We start from the raw sequence: 21,789 nt of genomic DNA on the forward strand, positions 1-21,789 counted from the left end.
TAAATTTGCCTATGTAGGGGACTGTATATTGTTTTTCTTTTTAAATTAACTACACCTTGCCAAGGTAGTGGCTCATGTCTCATTCCCTCAGCACTGGAGAGTCTGTTTGCCCCTCCTATACTTCCTGCCTGGCTACTAACCAATCAGCGTTTTATTAGATCAGTACAAGTGACAAATCTTTACTGTGTACAAGAACATTATCCCACAGCATCTTATGGAGAGTAGAATGGTCTGGACTTATTTGAAACTCCATAAAAGAAATTACTAGACACATTCCATGGACTTCAATTTATAGGTTCTTTGTGTGGTGTAGATACAATTTATCCTCCAAAGATTTGTGTGTGGGAAGGTATTCTCAGTGTGGCAGTACTCTAGTGATATATTTTAAAGGTGGCAGTGGTGCACACCTTCAATCCCAGCATTTGGGAACCACAGGCAGTTGGATCTCTGAGTTTAAGGCCAATCCTGGTGTACAGGGGGATTCCAGGACAGCCAGGGCTACACAGAGAAACCCTGTCTCAATAAACCGAGAAAGAGATGGAGTTTGCAGGAAGGTGAGTGGCTAGGTATTGTGGATTGTCTGCTACTTTTATTGTTATCAGGTGCTATATACTTGATGATTGTGCTGTACTTTCAAATGACGGGCAGCGTGGCTTTCTTGTCAACAACATGACCAACAATGCAGTGTTACTAAGTGATAGTTTCCAGCTCCTTTTTTTTTTTTTTTTTTGGTTTTTCGAGACAGGGTTTCTCTGCGGCTTTGGAGCCTGTCCTGGATCTAGCTCTTGTAGACCAGGCTGGTCTCGAACTCACAGAGATCTGCCTGCCTCTGCCTCCCAAGTGCTGGGATTAAAGGCGTGCGCCACCACCGCCCGGCTTCAGCTCCTTTGTAATTTTACAGGATCACTCTCGTGTATACCATCCGTCTCTTACCAAAATGTCACACAGCACAGCTTTGTTGAGTTCCTGCTGTGTACATACAGGGCACCTTGATAGTAGGGGAACACAGGGTAAACATGGCTTCTGCCCTCTTAGAAGCATATGACCCACTATTCAGAAGCATAGGCTTTGCCCGGCCCCAGTTTCCATTCTTTTGAATTGGCCATAATGATCATACTTACTTCATAACTTGTATATAAACTGAATACCTTGGTATAGGTAGGTATGCCCTTTGTCTCTGTCCCACCCTTCGGTGTGCACTCAGCAGAGATGCATACAGATGTTCATTGACTGGCAAACAATTACCCTGGAATATTATAGTGGAGTGGCATGGGGAAGTAGTGGAAGCTGGTACAATTGACCATTCCAAGTAATACATAGAAAATCCTTAACCCAAGCACAGTTAGGGATGGATCTCCTAAACATTGCTGGATGAGAAACTTGACATTTGAAAGTTCACACTAAGAAGAAAGAAAGCACAAATCTTAAGCTAATCTATGATGAGAGTGATGGTCTTTATGGAGTGGAGTCAGTAGCCAGCCGCTTTGTAGGGGTCTGGTATTTGTTAGTCTGGAATTTTAATTTTTGTTGTTTCACATGCTTTTGCCATGTAGCCCAGGCTGGCCTTGGACTTGGGATCTCGTAGCTTCCTGTATACTGGCCTAGTCATATGCTGTATTTTGCTTTGGATGCTGGTCACATGGTGTGCTGTCTGATTAGGAGCAGAGACTAGAGCTCAGTTTTTTCGATCTTCAGTGCTGTGGACTTTCCTGTGCATAGGGAGCCATCTGTCTGCTTGCATTCTGTCTCCATGGTTTCATTTATTTTTAAACAAACTATAACTATTTAATAGCAGTTATATTGTATATTATCGGCAATCAAGAGATGGCTTATAATGTATAGGAGGAGAGGTACAGATTATAAACAATACTATATCTTTTTATATAAAGAACTTGAATGTCTTCATAATTGGGTTTCTTTTCTTTATTGCTTTGAACTACCCTCTCTAGTTTTTGGTTGGCCGTGTTTTGCTCTTTAAGACAGGGTCTCACTTTGTCCCAGGCTGGACTGGAGTTCTACTTCATCTCAGGTGGGTCTTCCCTCAGCCTCCCGAGGCCGGGGTTTATAACGGAATGAGTTGTCACATCTAGATTGCTGGTTCATTTCATAATTTTTATTGGCATAATTCTAAAGAGACCTCAGAGTTTGACCTATCTGCAGACTTATAAAAACAGTATACCTTCCTTTGGACAAAGCCAAATTTTACAGCTTACTAATCTGCGTGTTCTTTTCCTTTTATATCCTCGTGTGTAATTTTCGCGGATGCAGCTATTGCAGTTCCCTGACTGGGAATGCGTCCAGTTACTTCTAGAGTTCCTGTTCCTCTTGAGCTGTGAACTGATTTCCCAGCATTCTCTAGTCTTAAATAGTTCACAGTGTATTTGGTCTAATTTGTCAGGGACGAGGCTAAATATCTCTTATCAGGAAAAAGCAACAAAAGTTTTCCACAGAGAAAAAGCCTTGGCGTTTCTCAGGCTGACTATCTTCACGTGCTTTTCTCTCGTCACTCACGGTTCCTTGGCTTCCCAATGACCTTCAGATAATTCTTAGACAGACAGAAGAGGATTAATATTAGTGTTCACATATCTCAAACTAGAAGTATGTAAGTGATTAGAGAAATTAAGGCTGGGATTAAAGGTGTGTGCCCCCATCCAACTGATGTTCTTTTTGAGACAAGATGTCTCTATGTAACCCTGAGTGTCCTGCAGTTTCTATGTAGACCAGTCTATCATCAAACTCAGAAAGATTCGCCTATGTCTGTCTCCTGAGATCTGGAATTAAAGGCATATAACACCATGCCCATAATGTTTTTTAAACTAAAAAATGATTTGTTTAATATGCCAGTGAAGCAAGATGTTGTTAGGCTATGTAATAGTAGGTGTGAGGAGAACTACCCCAGACTGTTAAGGACATGCTTGCACAATGAGTCCATAATGACGTTTAGATTGTGGCAACATCAAGACCTTAAATGATTGCACTCTGGAGTCATGTAGGCGGAATCACATAGGCCGCTAATATACAGTATCTTTGTATGTCTTCCTGTGTAGCCTTGGCTGGCCCAGAACTTGCTATGTTGACCATGCTAGACTTGAACTTATAGATCCATCTGCCTCTGCCTCCCCAGTTCTGGGATTAAAAGCATAAGCCACCATACCCTGCCATTCTCTTCTTCGTGTAAATTGACCTGAGTACTGAATCCTATCACTCTAACCATACAGGGTTAGAATTCTGTAAACCTCTGATTATATTTTTTTTGCCATAGATCAATATATAACTTTTATGTGTGTTTCTGTTTAATGTGATGGATTCATTAACATTGAATTCACTGCCAACAGTGAATGTAAACCATGGCAGAATGAAGGTTATCTGAAGCCTTCTCCCTAGGTTTCAGCCTCACCTAACCCTTAGAGGCTCTAGATAGCAGGGCAGCATTGCACTTGGGTCATTGCAGAAATAAAAGTTACCAAAAGTGTGGAAAACCATGGTGGCACATAGCACTTGGGTGGCAGGGATGAATCAGAAGTCCACAGTTATCCTCAGCTACTTAAGAAGTTAGAGGCCAGTCTGAGATAAGTGAAACCCTCTACAAACAAACACAACTAATTAGAGCTTGTACATTGGAAAATCTCCTTGTTATTCAAGTGTAATGAAGTAACCTTAGCTCAAGGGCATAGCTTATAGGCTACATTGACTTTTCAAGTATATTCCAACTTTTTTATTAGTGTTTTTACACCTTAGGTTCATGACTTTTCACTTTTACTCTGTCAATACTCCCGGAAAGACAAATGTTTGAGGAAGGAATTAATTTCTGGAGCATATGTATGTGGGTGTTCGTTTGTCAGCGTGAGAATACAGTCATCAAAGTTGAAAACAGAACAAGAAACCACAACAACTCGTGTTTACACTACGATAGCTCCAGTAAAGGCAAGGTCTTGCCTTGTCCTTGTCTGCCTTTAGCTGAGAATGCCTGTGTCGGGATAATTGCAGATAGCAAATGACCCTTGAGAACAGCTCCAGAGCTGAATTTCCTGTTGCAAAATTAATAAGTAATGACCAGCTGTACCTTGTTACTGTAGCAAAGCTACATATGCTGGAATAGTGGATTGTTAGCGTGGCCTTTTGAAAAGAAGTAAAAATATCTTCTCCTGTTGATGAAAGACTCAAGTTTTCATTTTCTTATGTATAAAGTCTCAGACAAGAAAGAAAATACTATTCTGGGATATTTAATGAAATCAGTTGCTTGGGGTTGTCTTGGTAAACCAGTACATGTATTCTAAATGCTTGTGTACGGGGTATGGGAGGAGAGGTGTTACTCAGCAACGCTTCATAATGAGCCCTCATCTCAAAGTTTACTCGGTTTTAGTGCCAAATGGTTTTCAGACCTCAAGGAAATTTGAACATCTGTTTAAGTCACTGTAACTGGGTAGATTCGTCAAAGATTCTGTTAGGAAGGTAAAATAGTTCCGTCGTTGGAAAACATTTATACCCCAGAGAATGGAAAACAGGTTCAACACAAAGTCAGGTACTTGCTGAGGATAAACAGTGTGCAAGCTCTTTTACACAATTGAAACACGTTACCGTGTGACCTAGCAGTTTCACACGGTGGATCCCCGAAAGAGTCAGAAGCAGGAACCCAGACCTGTGAGTGCTCTTGTTCATAGCAGCATTTCTAAAATAGCCAAAAGGCAGAAAGAACCCCAGGGATTGTTGACAGGTGACTAGCTGTGCAGAGCGTGGCACGGATTTACCCTACAATGTGCATGAACCTGGAAGACATTATGCTAAATGAAGAGCTAAACCGTTGTGCAACACTGCATACATGAATAATCACATTGATGAAAGCAAAGGACAGTGGGAAGCCCAGAAAGGAGAATGCGAGTCTCCTTAACAGATCCAGGTATTTCAGTGTGATATTCGTCAACTAGTGAATGGAAGAAAATTAGTTTATCTTTCAAACAATAGTATTCAACCTCAAAAGAGAATTGGAAATGCCAGACTGTCTGCAGTTTGATTCAAATTTCAAAACTAATTTTAAGGAAAAGAAACCAGGGACAAAAGGCCATAAAGTATGATACCATTTATGAGACATTTCCAGAAGGAGCAAATCTGAAGTGGTTGCTAGGGACTGCAAACGGTCCCCCAGGTGGTAAAGTGTCTACTGCAGATGCAGGGTCTTTGCATCCTGCATCACATGATGCTGTGAAATCTGATATTTGTGACTAGGATGACTTTGAATATACAAAATATGTGCTGTGAGAGTAACAACTGACATGCCCCACTCATCAGAAGTTAATAACTTTTTTTGGGGGGGTTTTTCGAGACAGGGTTTCCCTTAGTTTCTAGAGCCTGTCCTGGATGTTAATGACATTTTTAAGTTCAGCAAGGCATTTTAGTACAGCCGGAGTTTAAGAGTTCTTCTCAGATGAACAACGTTTCACTTGTGGATTCTTTTGTTTTTGTTTTTTGTTTGTTTCTTTAGGCTGAACACCTGAGTAACTGTTCAGCAGAATCCATTCTGCTCGTGCAGTACTAGTTTAGTGTACCTAATTTCCATTCCTCCAAATCAGAATTGACCTATTACTGTCCTTCAAATAGCCATGCCTAAGAAACAGAAGATACTGTGTTTCCAGCCATATAAATGGCAGCTGAGACTGCAGGTGGATCGAGTCAGTTTTGTTTCCTCTTGTCTGTATTTCAAACTCAGGAAGAAATACAAATCTTTTTTTTTTTTAAGCTTCAAAGAAATAATAATTATTCCAGCCATTCCATTTTACTCAGCGTAACAGGAGACTGGGAGTTGGTTTCCCTGGCTTCATTAGCCATGGGCTTTTAAGCAGTGACTTACTGGATGGAACCAGCTCATTTGTGGTCTCCAAGTGGAATCAAATTGGTTTTTGTGTGCTATGCTCCTGGTCCTCTGCTGGTCCTATTCTCTGAGTATGGCAACCTCGCTGAGATTCCCACCACCAGCTGTGCTTGGGGAGGGTTAAGAATGTAGGTGCTGGGGGCTGGAGAGATGGAAGGCTCAACACTTAAGTCGATGGCTGCTTTCCCAGAGGTCCTGAGTTCAATTGCTAGCAACCACATGTTGGCTCACAACCATCTGTAATGAGATCTGGTACCCATGCGGGAGGAACACTGTATTTATAATAGATAAATAAATCACAAATCTTTTCTTTTGAAGAGTGTAGGTGCTGAACTGATTGTAACCTAAAATTCAGTGCTTCCCAACCTTCCTAATGCCTCATCTCATGACCTCATCTAAACCCAATTTCCAAAGCCATTCCCACGAATCCCATCACCCTGGGAGTTAGGGCTTCAATACATAATTTCCTGGGAGCTGGGAGAGGCACAATTTATTCTACGTGTCACTGTACTGTATAATAATGTTTTGTCTTACACCTGAAGGCGGAGCATCACTTTTCCTACATCAGGGCTTTGCTGTCTTCTGACTTGTGGCTTCCTGAGTCACCCTGGGTGCCTTCTCCATCAGCAACTATAGGAGCATAAGGAGATTTTATTCCCTTTCAGAATTTCACTTTAAAACCACTAATGCTCTGTGTGATTGTCTGTTTAGATTCCTCACCTAAGCATCATTTTGCCCTAGGTCATTAGTAGCTATTGACTATATGTAAGTTTCGCAGTCTTCTCCCCTAGTCTCCATCCACTCCTTTCAGTAACATCACTGTACTCCCTGTGGGTAGCTTTATCAGTAGACACCTTACATTTAATTTTTAATGTGAATAGCTGCATAAACAGCTAATAGACTTTGTCTTCTACTTCCTTGAAAGTTCCAGTCTTGCCTGCTATTTGCTCCTGTCTTCTTAGATACACACAGAGTCGCACCGTTTAAGCCACTAATACAATCTTTAGGAAGGTGCACGGTGAGGTCTTGAGGACCACCTTGCCCGAGCCTCCCATTTTAGGCAACAGTTTCTGTGCTTGGCTGCTTCGGGGTTCAGTCCATCTTCTGAGAGACTGACTTAGAAGTTGGCTTCCTGACCGCCGGTCCAGAGCTCATTCGGTTCATTTTACGTTACCTGTGTGTGCATTGTATCTCTGTACTTGTAGCTGCGTTGACTTTTAAAGGACTTTCTGATGTTTGACCGAAGACTTACCCACCCCTAATGATTTCTTCCCTGCCATTTTTAGATTTACTGTGTTATGCAGTTGATATGACAGCTTACCTTAATTTCTGTGATCTGAGATTGTGTGTTGGGCCTTTGAAAATTTTATCTATTCTGAAATTGTTCTGAAAAAGCCTACTTTATTTCTTTCTTCCTTCCAAGTATGTAAAAAAATTATATTTTAGAGGAGAAAAGTATGCATTAGGTCTACTTCATTATCAGTTCAGCAACTAGTTAATTAAACAACATTTCAGGGCCACCTCCTGGTTCAGTGGGTAAGAGGGATACAAGCCTGGCCACCTAAGTTCACTGCCAGGAGCTCTTGTAAAGATGGAATGAGAAGCACATTCCATAGAGCTGTTCTGACCTCCACGTGTGCACAGTGACACATGCCCCACATGCCCTGTGTAGCATATATCCAAAACCAATCACCTAAATAAGCAACATTTAATTTAACACATTTAAGTTGGTTTTGGTCATCCTATGCAGCTGATCCCTCTACGATGTGACATGTTAAATGTTCTCCTCCTCCCCTCCCTACCTGTCTGGAAAAACGTCTGTTCTCCTTAAAGTTAAGTGCCAGCCTTACTTTCCAGCTTGAAACTAAAATCGGTTTCCTTACCTTTTGCCCTGCTTTTCTATACCCAGTTCACTCTGATCCCAAAGACCTACAGTAAGAGACCCTGAGACAGCTGCTGGTGGCGCTGACGGTTTGCTTGAAAGGGGAATTGGATTGGTGGAACTGACAATCTCTCCTGATTTGGGCAGATTTTATAACACAGTGGGCTGATGTAGATTAAAGTCATGTTGATAGCACAGTGAGTGAAGCCTGGTGACCTATTTGATCCCCCACACCTTAATGTAGACGGAGAGAACCAGTGTCTTCACATTTAAACTTTCAATATTGAAACTGTTTAAAATCAGGTTTCACGATTAATTGAAGCTAAGTTGCAGATAATGAATATTCCAGATTTAATTTAAAATTCTAAACTCTAAATTTAGATTTAAAATTCTGCTTTAGAGAAGCGAGAAGACCAGGTGGTGGTGGCAGGTGCACTGTTGATCTCTGTGTTTGAGGCCAGCTTGGTCTAAAGAGCGAGTTCCAGAGCTTTCAGGGAGACCCTGTCTCAAAAAATCAGAAAGAGAGAGCGGTGAATCGAGGGGAAGCTGCTGATGCCCACATGTCTCTTACCTCCCTAGTTTGACTAGGTCTTAGGGGTGGATAGAATTTTTGCATATTATATTATCTGGTTTTATGTTCTCAGAGTTGGCCTGGTGCAAACTGTCAGTGGAACAGGAGAAAACTCATGTGGCCATTTGTGGTGTGAGTCATTCAATTGTACAGAGGCCACTGTCCTAGAGATTTGAAGCTAGAACCCTCACTGTTCATGGTGTGTTTGTATAAAGCAAGGAGACAGAACGAAGTGGACTCTTCACCATTGTTAGAATATGGCCCAGACTGACTTCAGTTATGAGACCTCGAGGCTTATGTGAGATGCTCTTGGCATGAGTAGTCAGTTAAAGAAGTGAGTAAATCTAAAGATGTTGCACACTGCTAGTGATTACGTGTTAAAATATCAGCTGTGGAGTTTTAGGGGGAGAGAAAGAAAAGGAAGGAATTTTTCGTAGACATCATAAACATGTGTGTCAGACCTGCAGGAGTTTAACTGAGAAGGGACTGGAGGTGTGAGGAAGGATGCAGCTCAGTGGTCCCAGCAAGGCCAAGGCCGTTCCTTCCTCAGAACTGCTTAGTAGGTAGGGAGGGGAGAGACAGATAAAATGGAGTTGGTAGGTTTTAGGAGTTAGTTTTTCCTTAAAGCAAACAGATGGCAAAGGGCCACAGACACTGACTGAAAGGGAAGGGACGAGATGTCATAGCAGCTCTCCGGACTCATCATATTGAAGAGGTGGCACCAGATATCCTTCTTTGGTGGTTCAGCAGTTTCACAGCCGGAGAGACGGAGTGCTTGTCCGCGTTAAGAGACAATAACATGGTGTACAGAGAAAGGGGAAGCAAGCTGGCTTAGAGTTTGCCCAGAGCTGGAGAGAAATCTCAGTCTGCTGACCTTGCGTGAGCAGTGACACAAATGATCAGAAGGTGAAAGAAGCACCTGTAGATCTCTGTCCCAGACGGAGGTGGAAAGAAGCACCTGTAGATCTCTGTCCTAGACGGAGGTGGAAAGAAGCACCTGTAGATCTCTGTCCTAGATGGAGGTGGAAAGAAGCACCTGTAGATCTCTGTCCCAGATGGAGGTGGAAAGAAGCACCTGTAGATCTCTGTCCCAGATGGAGGTGTATTCTGGAGCCCAAGGCTACTGCAGACTCTTCATTGCTAGTGTTCAATTTCCTGAAGGAACCCTAATTCCTGGGGACTCCATTACAGAATTTTAGTGTTTTTTTATTTATATATTTAGCAAGGTGGAAATATTAGAAGAGAATTTTCTGTCTTGTTTGGAGCTATGTGAAAAACATCAGCTGGACAGCATTTTTGATAGACATGTTTGCTAAGGGCATAAAATTAAGTCCAAACATATCTTCATACCTATTGATACATCAGAGCCAAGGCAACCGTGGCTGGTACAGAATTAGTGCCATTCTGATATGCTTTTTCTTTGTTTGGAATCTAAGAAGTGATGGTATTGAACATCCTTTTGAACTTCATAAGTTGCAAAAAATATTATGTTAGATTGTTTTAAATTTGATATTTCAGACAATATTTATCACATATACTCAGAAATTATAAACAAAGTGAAAAACAAAAGAATGACAGTTTTCTTTTTATCTGCAGTGGTCTCTGGGATGGTTCTTGAGGTCAGGGTTGCCAGGAACCTTCCCCTCAGTTTGCCATCCTTCCCCTCTGTCATTATGTGGCAGGTTCATACCGCATCCAAATCATGGAAGAACTTCATAGTTCTAGTGCTGTCTCCTGAGCTGTGGGCATCCTTAACTATCCTGTATTCATACATGAGCTTTTTCTACTTTGCTCGACACTGCTGCCAGTCTGTGTCTACTTGTAGTGATTGCAGCCTTCGGCAATGTAAACAAATACTCCTTTATTTCTCAGGATCCAAAACGTTGTTTTCGTATGTTTCTTTCTCCCCAGACACTTAGGAAAGCTTTAGTCTCCTCCTCAGTCCAGTGCTTTCCAACTCCACACTCCATGTTGAAAGTGACCTGGAAATGATTTACTATTTCTAGCTAACATTTTGTTTCCTAGGAAACTAGGGGCCTGGTTGTCAATCAGTGCCTGAGAGCTTGAAAGGATGTAGTTTTAACTGGTTCAAGCTGCCCAAGGGAGTAACTTGAGCATCTGCCAAATAAGCTGGCTTGTTGGTTAAAGAACTCTGGACCTAAATGATTGCTAATCTTACTGGTTTGGGCTTTAGGGGAAATTTACCTTTGGGGCAAAGGAAATAAATGCAAACGACTTTTGAAGTATTTCTTTTCTTATAAAATTTTGGCTTTATTTAAAGTGGTTTTTTTAATTACTTGGAAATGGTTGGCAGTGACTTTGGGGATTTCTTAAAGGTTTATAGTTAATATTAATAACTCTACATTTAAAAAGCATTACATTTTGTGCTGAAGTGATAGCTTATTGGGTGAGGGCACATGTTATTGCATGGGAAGGACCCGGGTTTGTTCCCACATCCACATGACAGGTCACAAATGTATGCGGCTTCCTTTCCAGGGGATCTAGCACTACCCTCTTCTGGCCTCTGTAGGAGCACCAGGCACCCACATGGTGCACATACATACATGCAGGCAAAACATCCATACACAGAAGATAAAAAGAAATTGAATTACATTTTGATTGAGCTCTATACCTCATCCTAACTTAAAACATAGTTTCATGTATGTGACTGTACACACCTTTAATCCAGTATAAACTCTGAGTTTAAGGCCATCCTGACATACATAGCAAGTTCTAGAAGAGGCAGGACTACATAGAGAAATGGGGGTGGAGTTTGTTGGAGGAAGTTTTCAAAGTATGAAAAGGAAAAGACAAAAGCTTAAATTATGTATGCTAATTAGTATCTCAAGTCCCTACACACTGGAGGTGTGTTCACAAGCACCTGCAGTCCCTACACACTAGTGGTATGCCCCTGTGTGCTCACAAGCACCTGTAATCCCCGCAGCTGGAGGTGTGTTCCTGTGTGCCCACAAGCACCTGCAGTCCCCGCAGCTGGAGGTGTGCTGATGCCTGCTGGTGAGCACCTGCAGTCCCGTGAAGCTTGCTGATTTGACAGATGATCCATTCCTTGGTTCACAGGGGTCAAGAGAGCGCTGGCATTGTGACCAGTGATGGAAGTTCAGTGCCCACATTCAAAGTGCATAAGGTAAGTGTGAGCCCTAAAAACTCATGATATTAGCGGGAACTGTTGCCAGCTGGTCATTAGTATCTGGGGTGGGGCTAGGCACAGGAGCGCACATCTTTAATGCCAGGACTCGGGAGGTGGAAGGAGGTGGATTTCTGAGTTTGAGACTAGTTTGTTGTGCATAGTGAGTAAGTTTCAGGCCAGACTGGGCTACATAATAGACCGTGTTTTCTAGGTAAACAAGTCAGTAAATAAATTGTGTGAATATGAATAAAGTTAACTAGAACTGTTTAAATTAGCAAACTAGAAGATTCTTGGGTCAGTCTACTGCCAGCTTTGTGTCCTCACATCTGTCCAGTGAGGGTGTGTGTCTTCCCCAGTGATGTCTCGTTAGACCAGCGCTCAAGCCATGGGGTCCGTCAGTTTCAATCCTTTCTTCCCAGACAGGGTTTCTCTGTACCTGTCGAGTCTGTCCTGGCACTCGCTCTAGACCAGGCTCACCTCTAACTTCTGCCTGTCTCTGCCTCCTGAGTGCTAGGATTAAAGGCGTGTGCCACCATTGCCCAGCTTAGTTAGTGTCATAAAATGGAAATGTCTCGATGCTGTGGCAGTCCTGAAAACTAAATTGCTAAGTTGTAAATGAATTTAATGTGAAAACCTGGAGTCCAATTTAAACAGTGAATCCATTAGATTTGTGGCACACAGAAGAATGTGAAACGCTTGTCTGTTTTGGATTGCCCATGCCTAGTCTTGTCATTAGCAATACCAGTTTCTGGTTTTTCCTAACATCCGCTTTTACATTAACTTTTCAAGGGAATGGGCTTTGTCAATCATGTTTTTACTGAAGATAATTTGAAGAAATTATATGTCTCAAATCTTGGAATTGGTCATACGAGGTACGCCACGACGGGAAAGTGTGAGCTGGAGAGTTGCCAGCCATTCGTTGTTGAAACTCTGCATGGGAAAATAGCTGTGGCCCATAACGGTGAACTGGTAAATGCAGCTCGGTTAAGGAAAAAGGTGAGTGGGTTCTTTACTGGCTCCTTGGCTGTTATGATAGTCAATGAAAACACCGACCATCTAGATCTAGGGCGTCTTCTAATTATTGCCACTTGTTACCTCCTTTCAAGAAACCATTGCATCAGAATTGCCCGGCACGCTTGCTCTGACTCCAGAGTCTTGTGCTCCCCAGGCGACTGGAGGCAGTGCCGCTTTAGTGCTGTGCTTTAGACCATTGATTTATGGGGCTGTCAGCGGCATGAGGAATTGCTGTCAAGATCCGCTTATTGCTTTGTCCTCTGTTCAAAGTTTGTGTGAAAGGAAAACTAAGCATTGTTCCCTGCGACCAGACTCAGCACCGCATATTGCTATGACCAAACATGGAATTTCTTAAACCAGCCTGTTGGTGCCTGTCGTTCAATCCCCTCTGGTCCCATATGTTAGAGCTCATTCTCATGAGGTTAAAGCCCAGTTCATATGCCCACTCCAAGTCTAGGCCCTGAGCACTTAGGTTCTATAGGCTGTAAACTGAGATCCCACATCCCCTCCTTGGTTCCACTTGGTAAGGGAGTGACTTGTGGAACTCAGAAAAATTCTTAATTTATGCATATTAATTTATTTGAAGACATTCTGAAGGATGCAGAAAGGATAAAGAGGCGGGTTTGCAGCTTTTGTGGGAGGAGGCATGGGGCTTTGGTGCCCCTGAATACCACTCTCCAGGCACCAATCAGAAGCTCCATGGACCCAGTCTTTTAGTCCTGTAGCTTGGCCTTTGGCATTCAACTTGACCTTCAAGGACTGTTCCTCCCTAGAAGTCTGGTCTAAGACTGAATGTAGCCCTCTGGTCACGTCATTGGTTTCCATGGTAGCTGCCCTGTATCCTGAAGCTGTCAAGGAACATCTAACCACCAGACATATTATATTATTATACAAATTTCTTTCGTGGCCAGGCAGTTTGGGGATCTTTGCCAGGAAAGATTAGGCTGAAATTGATGTGTGTTTGGCTTTTTTGGCTCTCTGTGTCTCTCAATTGTAGATAAAGATATTTGGAGTAGAAAATAGAAAACTGTCTATCTTGACCATGTTTAGTGTTCTTCCTAGTTAGTTCCTAAATCACCTACAGAAGTTTACGTTGTGTTGGTTACTGTAAGAGTAGAAAGGGGATTTTAAGTAGATTTTGTTTGTTTGTTTGCCGTTCTGGTGGTTGGATCCAAGACGTTACGTGAGCTAGGCAAGCACCGAGTCACTGAGCCCACATCAGTGTTTATAAGGGACTGAAGCATTTGCGGAGGTTGGTTTGCAGGCGTCTAGAGGTATCCCTCATTTCTTACTCTTTTCTCATGACCGAGTCGTACTGTTGCCCAGGACAGATATGTAGGTCCAGCTAACCTGAAACTCCTCTTGTCTCCATCTTCAGAGTGCTAGGATTACGGATATTTCTGCTGTCTGAACAATCTCAGGAAAATGCAAAAAGAAAGTGAACTATAGACTCAGAAATCTTTATCTGAAATGTTTAGGTGGGGGGGGTCGTTCAGATTCTGTAGTGTTCACACCTTATGAGCTGCAACCAAGTCAATGTAAAGCTTATATGTCATGGTATAAATTTAGCATGTTGACTAAAAATAATTCTGTGTGCTTTTTGTTGGTTGGTTGGTTGGTTTGTTAAGCTGAGCTCTGCTGTGTTCACGGAGAAGTCATGAAGATGCAAAGTATCAACAGTTCTGAACCCACGGGGTCAGTGTTACCACCCTGGCCTTTATTTGCCAGTGGTCCAGCTTCTAATGTTACAGCCCTGAGCTCAGGGTGTTGGGTAGGCAGAGCTGGTGACTTCAGGCAGCCTCGGAACCCTTCTATCAGTTGAGTTTAACAGGTTCTCCACAGCTCTGCTGCCTCTCACCTTCTCTGTGCTTCCCTCTTTCCTTTTTGTTTTGTGGATATGCGTGTGATTCTGAGCGTATGTGTCCTCCCACATACATGATGGCGCATCTGGAAACCAGAAGAGTGCATCAGATCCCTGGGTGCTGGAGTTCTAGGTGATTTTTGAGCTGCCATGTGTATGCTGGGAGTCAAATCTGTGTCCTCTCAACCGCTGAGCCATCTCTCCAGCCCTTTCCACAGGTCTCTATAAATCTCTGAAGTCTTGGTAGCCTGTGGTCCTGACGACCCCCTTGAACTCTTTAACCTTCTTCTAGCTGTTGCTGGGTGTCCCTGGGATGAGGAACCCCATGGGACTACCTGTTCCTCACACAGCCCACTCAGCCTACTGGACCCATAACGAAAGGCCCTAAATAAGCAGCAAAACTAATCAAATTGGTGACTTTGCTGCAGCCGAGGTGCAGTGGGCATGAAGTGTCCCAGACAGACGCCTGGAGGCTGAGAGGAGCCTAGCTTACATTTGTGGACTAGCTGACCTGATGCAGAAAGTTCCTGCTCTGGGGGCTGTGGACAACTGCAAGGGGGTCTGGAATATCTGGATGGCTGCAAGGTGCAGGCTGCACGCTGGATTGTATGAAGGTTCTCTGAAGCTGTCAGGGCCATAGTAACTTTTGATGGTTTTTGGCAATTGGCGAGCACCCCTTTCCCCCTCCCCGTCTGAAATAAGTCTCTATGGAGTCCACTGTTGGCCTGGTTCTCCCTGAAGTTATCCTGACCCATTTATTTGGCAACTCTCAGGATTACCCTGAAAATGGTCACAGCTGAAGCTGTGGCTGTCACCTTTCCCAGGAAACATCATGCACTGCATATCAGGTGGCCCAGCAGTGTTCCTCCCAGCCCTGCCATGATCCGGGGCCTCGGATATCACAGTAGCCGCTCTGTAGCTGGTGTCTCTGCTTCTGCTGTAGTCAGGCAGATACAGGGTGGCTCTTGGGTAACTGCTGTACTGTGTACCGTTGCACAATAGCGGTCTAACTATTTGTCTTTTCTTTCCCTAGCTTCTGCGCCACGGCATTGGGCTTTACACCTCCTCTGATAGTGAAATGATTACCCAGTTACTCGCTTACACCCCTCCTCAGGAAAGGGACAATACCCCAGACTGGGTCGCAAGGTAACTGTATAGCTAGCTGATGGCTGCAGCTCTTGCGTTGTCAGAGCTTTACTTGGACAACGTGTTTATAGCCAGAGTGATTCATTCACTTACTTGTGATTCCAGAATTAAGAACTTGATGAAGGAAGCGCCCACTGCATACTCTCTGCTCATAATGCACAGGGATGTCATTTATGCAGTGCGTGATCCATATGGAAATCGTCCTCTCTGCATTGGTCGTCTTATTCCAGCTTCTGATGAGAATGGCAAAGGTAATAGGCTTCAGTAGGAATTCAATATTAATAATCTTTTCAAAATCATTGTTTCTATTGGCAAGATTTCTCCTTTCTCCCTTTTTTTTTTTATGAGCTCCCAAAATCTGTGGTTACCTGAAGCTTATGGAAAGCAAGCAAGCAAGGAAAGAAAACACAGTATCTTCCTTTATGTTTTAAGTTTATGTGAGTGTGTACATACATTATATGTAGGTGTGTGCGCCTCTGCTATTACTGGAAGTCGAGATCTGGTGTCGTCCTCTATCAGTCTCGACCTGTTCCTGTGAAGCAGGGTCTCTCTCTCTCTGCACTTGGAGGTTGCTTGCAGCCTGCCTTAGCTGGAGTTACAGGGATGTGCAGGATGCCAGGCTTATTATGTGGGTGCTGGGATGGGAACTCTGGTCCTCATGATTTCACAGCAAGCTTTCCAGCCCTAGCTATTGATGTTTTTTAAAGATGTGTGCATGGGGTGGAGGCATACACACGTATAAATGAATGCAGGAGTGCTTGCCTGTGCCTGTGTTAAGAGAGGCCAGAGCTCAACTTCCATTATCGTCTTCCCTTGCTTTCTGCTTTACTTTTTGAGACACTCACTGAAACCTGAGCTCACCGTTTTCAGCGAGGGTGGCTGGCAGTGAGTTCTCTGGGTCTCTCCCAGAGGTGTGGTTCCCTGTGACTACTGGCATGCTCAGCTTTAAGGAGTCACTGGGATCCAAATTAAGCCCCTCGTGTTCGCATAGAAACACTTCCCTCACAGAGCCACCTCGCTGGCTCGCTCCTTGTTAAGTTTTAAAGTGAATTTCCCAGGCAGTGTCTGACTCCTCAGTGCATTTAATACTTTATTCCTATTTTCTGAATTGCCAGTTCATATTTTTGCCTAACCTTTTTATTTCTGCAGTGATTTTTCTTTGTGACGTACCATCTATGTTATTCGAAGCATATCATAATGCTAGAAGTAATCTTGGATTATTTATTATCTTATACTGGAACCAGCTACTTTTATTGTGATGCTAATAATACCTTTTATATATTTGATGTTTATCTCTTCTCATGAAGTTATTTTACAGTTTTGTGTTTGAGTCCCCACAAATGATAGTGGCATGGGGTGGGATCAGAGGACCTCATTCATGCTCAAGCTTGGGATTCCTTTCTCCTCTTCCCCATGATTCCGAGGGATTGATCTCCAGTTGTGAGATGTAAAAAAAATCACCCTTGATCGGTGAGCCGTCTCATTGGCCTGCAAACCTCTTTAAAAAATTTCCTTGTGGGGACTGGGGATGTAACTGATTAATACAGTGTTTGCCTGGGATGTGCAAGACTCTGTTTGGGCTTCTATCCCTGGGCACCATACAGAAAGCAAACAGAAAACAAAGATGTTCCTGTACCCAGTGACTGAGTTGATTGTCTCGTGCTTTATAGAGAAGAAATCTTCAGAGAGTGCAGGATGGGTGGTGTCTTCCGAGTCGGGCAACTTTCTCTCTATTGGCGCAAGGTAAGTTGTATACTCTTTCTTATTTCATATTGTTTTTACATCATGAGGACATTTTTCTGCCAAATTTGATAATACATGGTTGTAGTCTTGGCTTCCAAAAGCCTGAGGCACGTTGATTATAAGTGTAAGAAGAGCCTGAGTTCTACATATGGCCACCCTGTCTCTCACCCCACTCCCAAACAAATAAACAAAAAACACAGGAAACCAGGCTGGACCAGGGAAGGGGGAAAGGGAAAGAACAGAACTGGTTTATTCAGACATAGCGATGCACACCTTATACGTCCAGAACAGGTTTTGAACATGGAAAATCATTTGAACCTTGAACTCTGGAGTTCAGTACCAGCTTAGGCAAATATGTATCAAAAAAAAAATTAAAGAAGTGAAGAAATGTATGGCCAGGTGGTGGTGGCACATGCCTTTAAACCTGGCGCTAGGGAGGCAGAGGCTTGCTGATATCTTTGAGTTCAAGCAAAGCCTGGTTTGAGCAAATTTCAGGACAGCCAAGGCTCTACAGAGAAACCCTGACTTGAAACACCTCCCACTACCCTTAAAGGAAAAATGAGTTTGGGAATTATCATTTTTAAAGAGAGATGATGGATATTTTTGTTTTCATGACCAATTTCTTTGCTATAAGACAGCACCTGTGAATAGTGTCCATAGCAGTTGTGATGACTTTAATGTCCCACTGCCACTTTCTTTTTCTGAAAAAAATGTCTTTCAGAATGCCACAAGTCTCCAACTTGATTGATTGATTGATTGATTCGTTTGTTTATTTGTTTATTTTTGAGTATGCATGCATTTGTGTTTGCTTCCATGTCTCTCACTAACCCAGGGCACCCTGGAGTCTGTGGCAATTCTCCTCTGCCTTCCTTGGGCTAGGACTACAGGTTGAGACACAATGCCCAGCTTAGACAATTTAGTTTGTTGATTTTATAATGACATATATTTAGTTGCGTGGGGAGGGACACATTTGGAGGTCAGAAGATAACATGCAGTTCTCTTCTCCCACCTTTGGGTCCTAGAACTAGAACTAGAGATCAAATCTAGTTCTTTAGACTTAGCGACAAGCACCTCTACCAAAACAGCTAAAGACTTATTTTCCTTGGGCTGGGAGAAGGCTCTGTTGGTAAAGTGCCTGCTACCTGAGCTTAGATCCCACCACTCAAGGGAAAGTTGGTTGCAGTATAATCCCAGCACCTGAGGGGCAGGCCGGGGAGAGGTTTCTTGTTTGTTTGTTTTTCATTTCTTTATTTTTTTTTTCATGGTTTATTTTTTTTTTTATATTTAAAAATTTCCATCTCCTTCCCTCCTCCTCCCCCCTCCCTCCCCTCCTCCTCCCGCTTCCCTCCCCTCCCCTCCACCCATACCTCCCCTCCCTCCTTCTCAAGGCCAAGGAGCCATCAGGGTCATTTCTTTATTTTGTGTGGTGAAGGGTGTGGGTGCCACAGGGCACCTGTGCAGAGATCAGAGGACAAGTTGTGAGAGTCAGTTCTTTCCTTCTGCTGTGTGGGCTCCAGCAATCAAACTCAGGTCCTCAGACTTGGATCCAACTGTCCTCAACCATACTGAACAATTCACCACCTCTTTAGGTCATGCTCTTAAGAATAAAGTAAGCCAGGCGTGATGGTTGATGCCTTTTAATTCCAGCTCTCAGGAGGCAGAGGCAGCCCGATCTCTGAGTTCAAGGCCAGCCTGGTCTCTGAGAGCTAGTTCCAGGACAGTAAGGATTGACGGAGAAACCCTGTCTCCAAACAACAACAAAAAAATTAACCTTTACTCCTCTCAAAAAACACAGTTACTTCCAGAGTGAAGTGATATTATAGATTATATTGTATACACTGTCAAGATTTGTCAATGGGCACATGAATGAAAGTACTGACTGGCTCCTTTATTGATAAAATAATTTAAGTCCCTTATTTTTAACATTTTTTATTTTAAGAGTAGCAGGGTTATAGTCTTTTCTTTTGCCTTATAAAAATTAGCATATACTCATTGTACAATATGATAGGTTTCACAGATATCTTTTGTTTGTTTGTTCTAAGATATTCCCATGAAGTCAAACCTGGAGAAATTGTAGAAATATCCAGGCATGGTGTCAGAACTCTTGATACGATTCCAAGGTCTGAAGGAGACCCAGTGGCTTTTTGTATCTTTGAATATGTTTATTTTGCAAGACCAGACAGTATATTTGAAGGTAAGTCATTTCTTTGCTTTATCTCTTTGTATGAATCTCATTTGTCTCATTGAAACATGACAGTTCTTGGTAAAAGGTTTGTGTGGCAATTGGGAAGCGTGTGGCTGAATGGAAGCTATGAATGTGTCACTGAGCTACAATCATAACTGCTCTTCCTTTCAACTCCTAGGTTCTGGTTTTCTTTTAAAGGGTATAATTTTCAAATACCTTTTAAGGTGGAATTTTGTACATACCACACAATTGAATCTCTCAGTTTATATTTTTCTACTTTACTGTTTCTGTATTTTTGTTCAATCTATAAAATCCTTGCACCAGCTCTTTAGAAAGCAATATTGTTCTCAGTTAAGACAATCTGATTTCTCTTCCAAACATTCCAGGCCAGATGGTTTATACAGTAAGGTACCGCTGTGGCCAGCAGCTGGCTATTGAAGCGCCTGTGGAGGCAGACTTGGTTAGCACGGTTCCAGAGTCGGCTACACCTGCAGCTCTTGGGTATGCAGCAAAGGTATTGACTTTTAATTATTCAGTCAGTTGGTCTTCTGTCTTTTAAATACATACGGATTAGAAAGGGAAAATTCACCAACTTACTGTAAGAAGGAAATGTTGGGTACTAATGTTGATTCCTGTTTAAGAATTTTTTGCCATTTCTTTCAACAAAATGTGGGCTGAGAGATTGCATGGTGTGGGTTAAGGCTGACCACATGAGTTTCCTTCCTAAGACCCCCATGGTAGAAGGACAGAACTGACCCAAGTACCTTGATTTCAGTACCAGCTGTGGCGTGCACATGCCCGGGGATGCACCTGTGCGCACACAAGAAGCAGTTTTTATTCACCTAAAGGTTAGATATTGGCATTCATTTTTAATTTTGAGCAGCATACAGAGTAATGAGTTTCACGGTGACATTTTCATACGCTTATCATTTTACCCTGTTCTTCATCATCCCTTTCCCACGGCCCGTCCTCTGTCACTTTGCAGTCTCTGGCTTGTCCACAGCAGTTCTCCTTTGTGCTTTGCTGTCACGTGTCTTCCGTTCCCTCTGTTTTCCTTTCCCTTGTGGCCTGTTTGTCTCTCCTGGTCCCCTTTCTTTCTTCATCTCTCTCTCTCTCTGTCTCTGTCTTTCTCTCACACTCACACCAGTGCACAGTATATTCAGGTTCGTCTAACTTTTTTTTCTTTATTATGTATACAACAGTCTGCCTCTATGTATGCCTGCAGGCCAGACGAGGGCGCCAGATCTCATTACAGATGGTTGTGAGCCACCATGTGGTTGCTGAGAACTAAACTCAGGTCCTCTGGAAGAACAGTCAGTGCTCTTAACCGCCAAGCTATCTCTCCAGTCCTCATCTAATTTCTTATTGGTGGTGTTCCCATCTTTTTCTCGGCATTTTAAACTGTCATGATGTGTTTGTGGGTTTCCACGGCGCTTCTTCCTTTCTTTTGAAATGGAATCTGCCTTTCTGATTCTTACTCTTCATGGCATTACCCAGAGGTCTGGCATCTTACTGACAGTCTCTGGCCTCACTCATGGTTTGAAAAGATAGGAACTGCTTGTGGTCGTATAGGCCTGCAATCCCAGGACTGGAGCAGCTGAGGCAGGAACACTGCTGTGAGTTGGATCTAGCCTGGGCAGCATACATAGGGAGACCATCTCCAGGATGGCATCAGGAATATGTGCAGAATTTAGTGGTGTAGTTGAGCATCCTTACTTAGCTTCTAAGTGAAGTCATGAGTGTGTGTTAGAGCGATGGGTACCGTGAGGAATGAATGAATGCTCCTGTCCCTGAAAGGCAACTTCTCAGCCCAATGTTGCTACTAACAGCATGTTTATTTCCCCCTGCCAGAGTGGACTGCCATATGTGGAGGTGCTGTGTAAAAACCGATATGTAGGAAGAACCTTCATCCAGCCAAACATGAGGTTAAGACAACTTGGTGTTGCAAAAAAATTTGGCGTGTTGACTGACAACTTTAAAGGCAAGAGAGTTGTCCTCGTAGATGATTCGATTGTGAGAGGCAATACCATCTCACCCATCATAAGATTGCTCAAAGAATCTGGGGCAAAGGAGGTGAGTAATGTTAAAACAGGCCTTGTGGCACCAAAATCAACCAAATGATGTTGGCATCCAAGTTTTGGTATCCAATGAATAGTCGAGTGGGATTTAACTGTGCCAGTCTTGGTGGTACACACTCATAATCCTAGCATTTGAGAGTCAAGGTTACTCTGGTCTAGAAAAGTAATTCCAGGCCAGTCAGGCATATAGCATGTGACTCAAAAACAACGGAAAAAAAGGAGAGAAGAAGCTCTTCTAAGGATATCCCTGTCCTGAATAATGTTTTGATGGTGGTTCTGAGAAAAATTAATTGAA

The 21,789-nt window shown here is 43.0% G+C and overlaps 1 protein-coding gene across 1 annotated transcript in view; it reads left to right on the plus strand.

Moving 5' to 3' along the window:
- The window catches only part of LOC119808541 (amidophosphoribosyltransferase-like), a 30,792-nt gene that overhangs the window by 2,583 nt on the left and 6,420 nt on the right, over positions 1-21,789 (plus strand). The window contains exons 2-9 of the mRNA XM_038321066.1: positions 11,398-11,464; positions 12,257-12,463; positions 15,376-15,488; positions 15,594-15,739; positions 17,159-17,231; positions 19,274-19,425; positions 19,803-19,930; positions 21,268-21,489. Coding sequence (XP_038176994.1) covers positions 11,398-11,464; positions 12,257-12,463; positions 15,376-15,488; positions 15,594-15,739; positions 17,159-17,231; positions 19,274-19,425; positions 19,803-19,930; positions 21,268-21,489 — 1,108 coding nt within the window. The remainder of the gene's footprint in view (positions 1-11,397; positions 11,465-12,256; positions 12,464-15,375; positions 15,489-15,593; positions 15,740-17,158; positions 17,232-19,273; positions 19,426-19,802; positions 19,931-21,267; positions 21,490-21,789) is intronic.

The sequence above is a fragment of the Arvicola amphibius genome, chromosome 1, assembly GCF_903992535.2.
Source record: "Arvicola amphibius chromosome 1, mArvAmp1.2, whole genome shotgun sequence".
NCBI lineage: Eukaryota > Metazoa > Chordata > Mammalia > Rodentia > Cricetidae > Arvicola > Arvicola amphibius.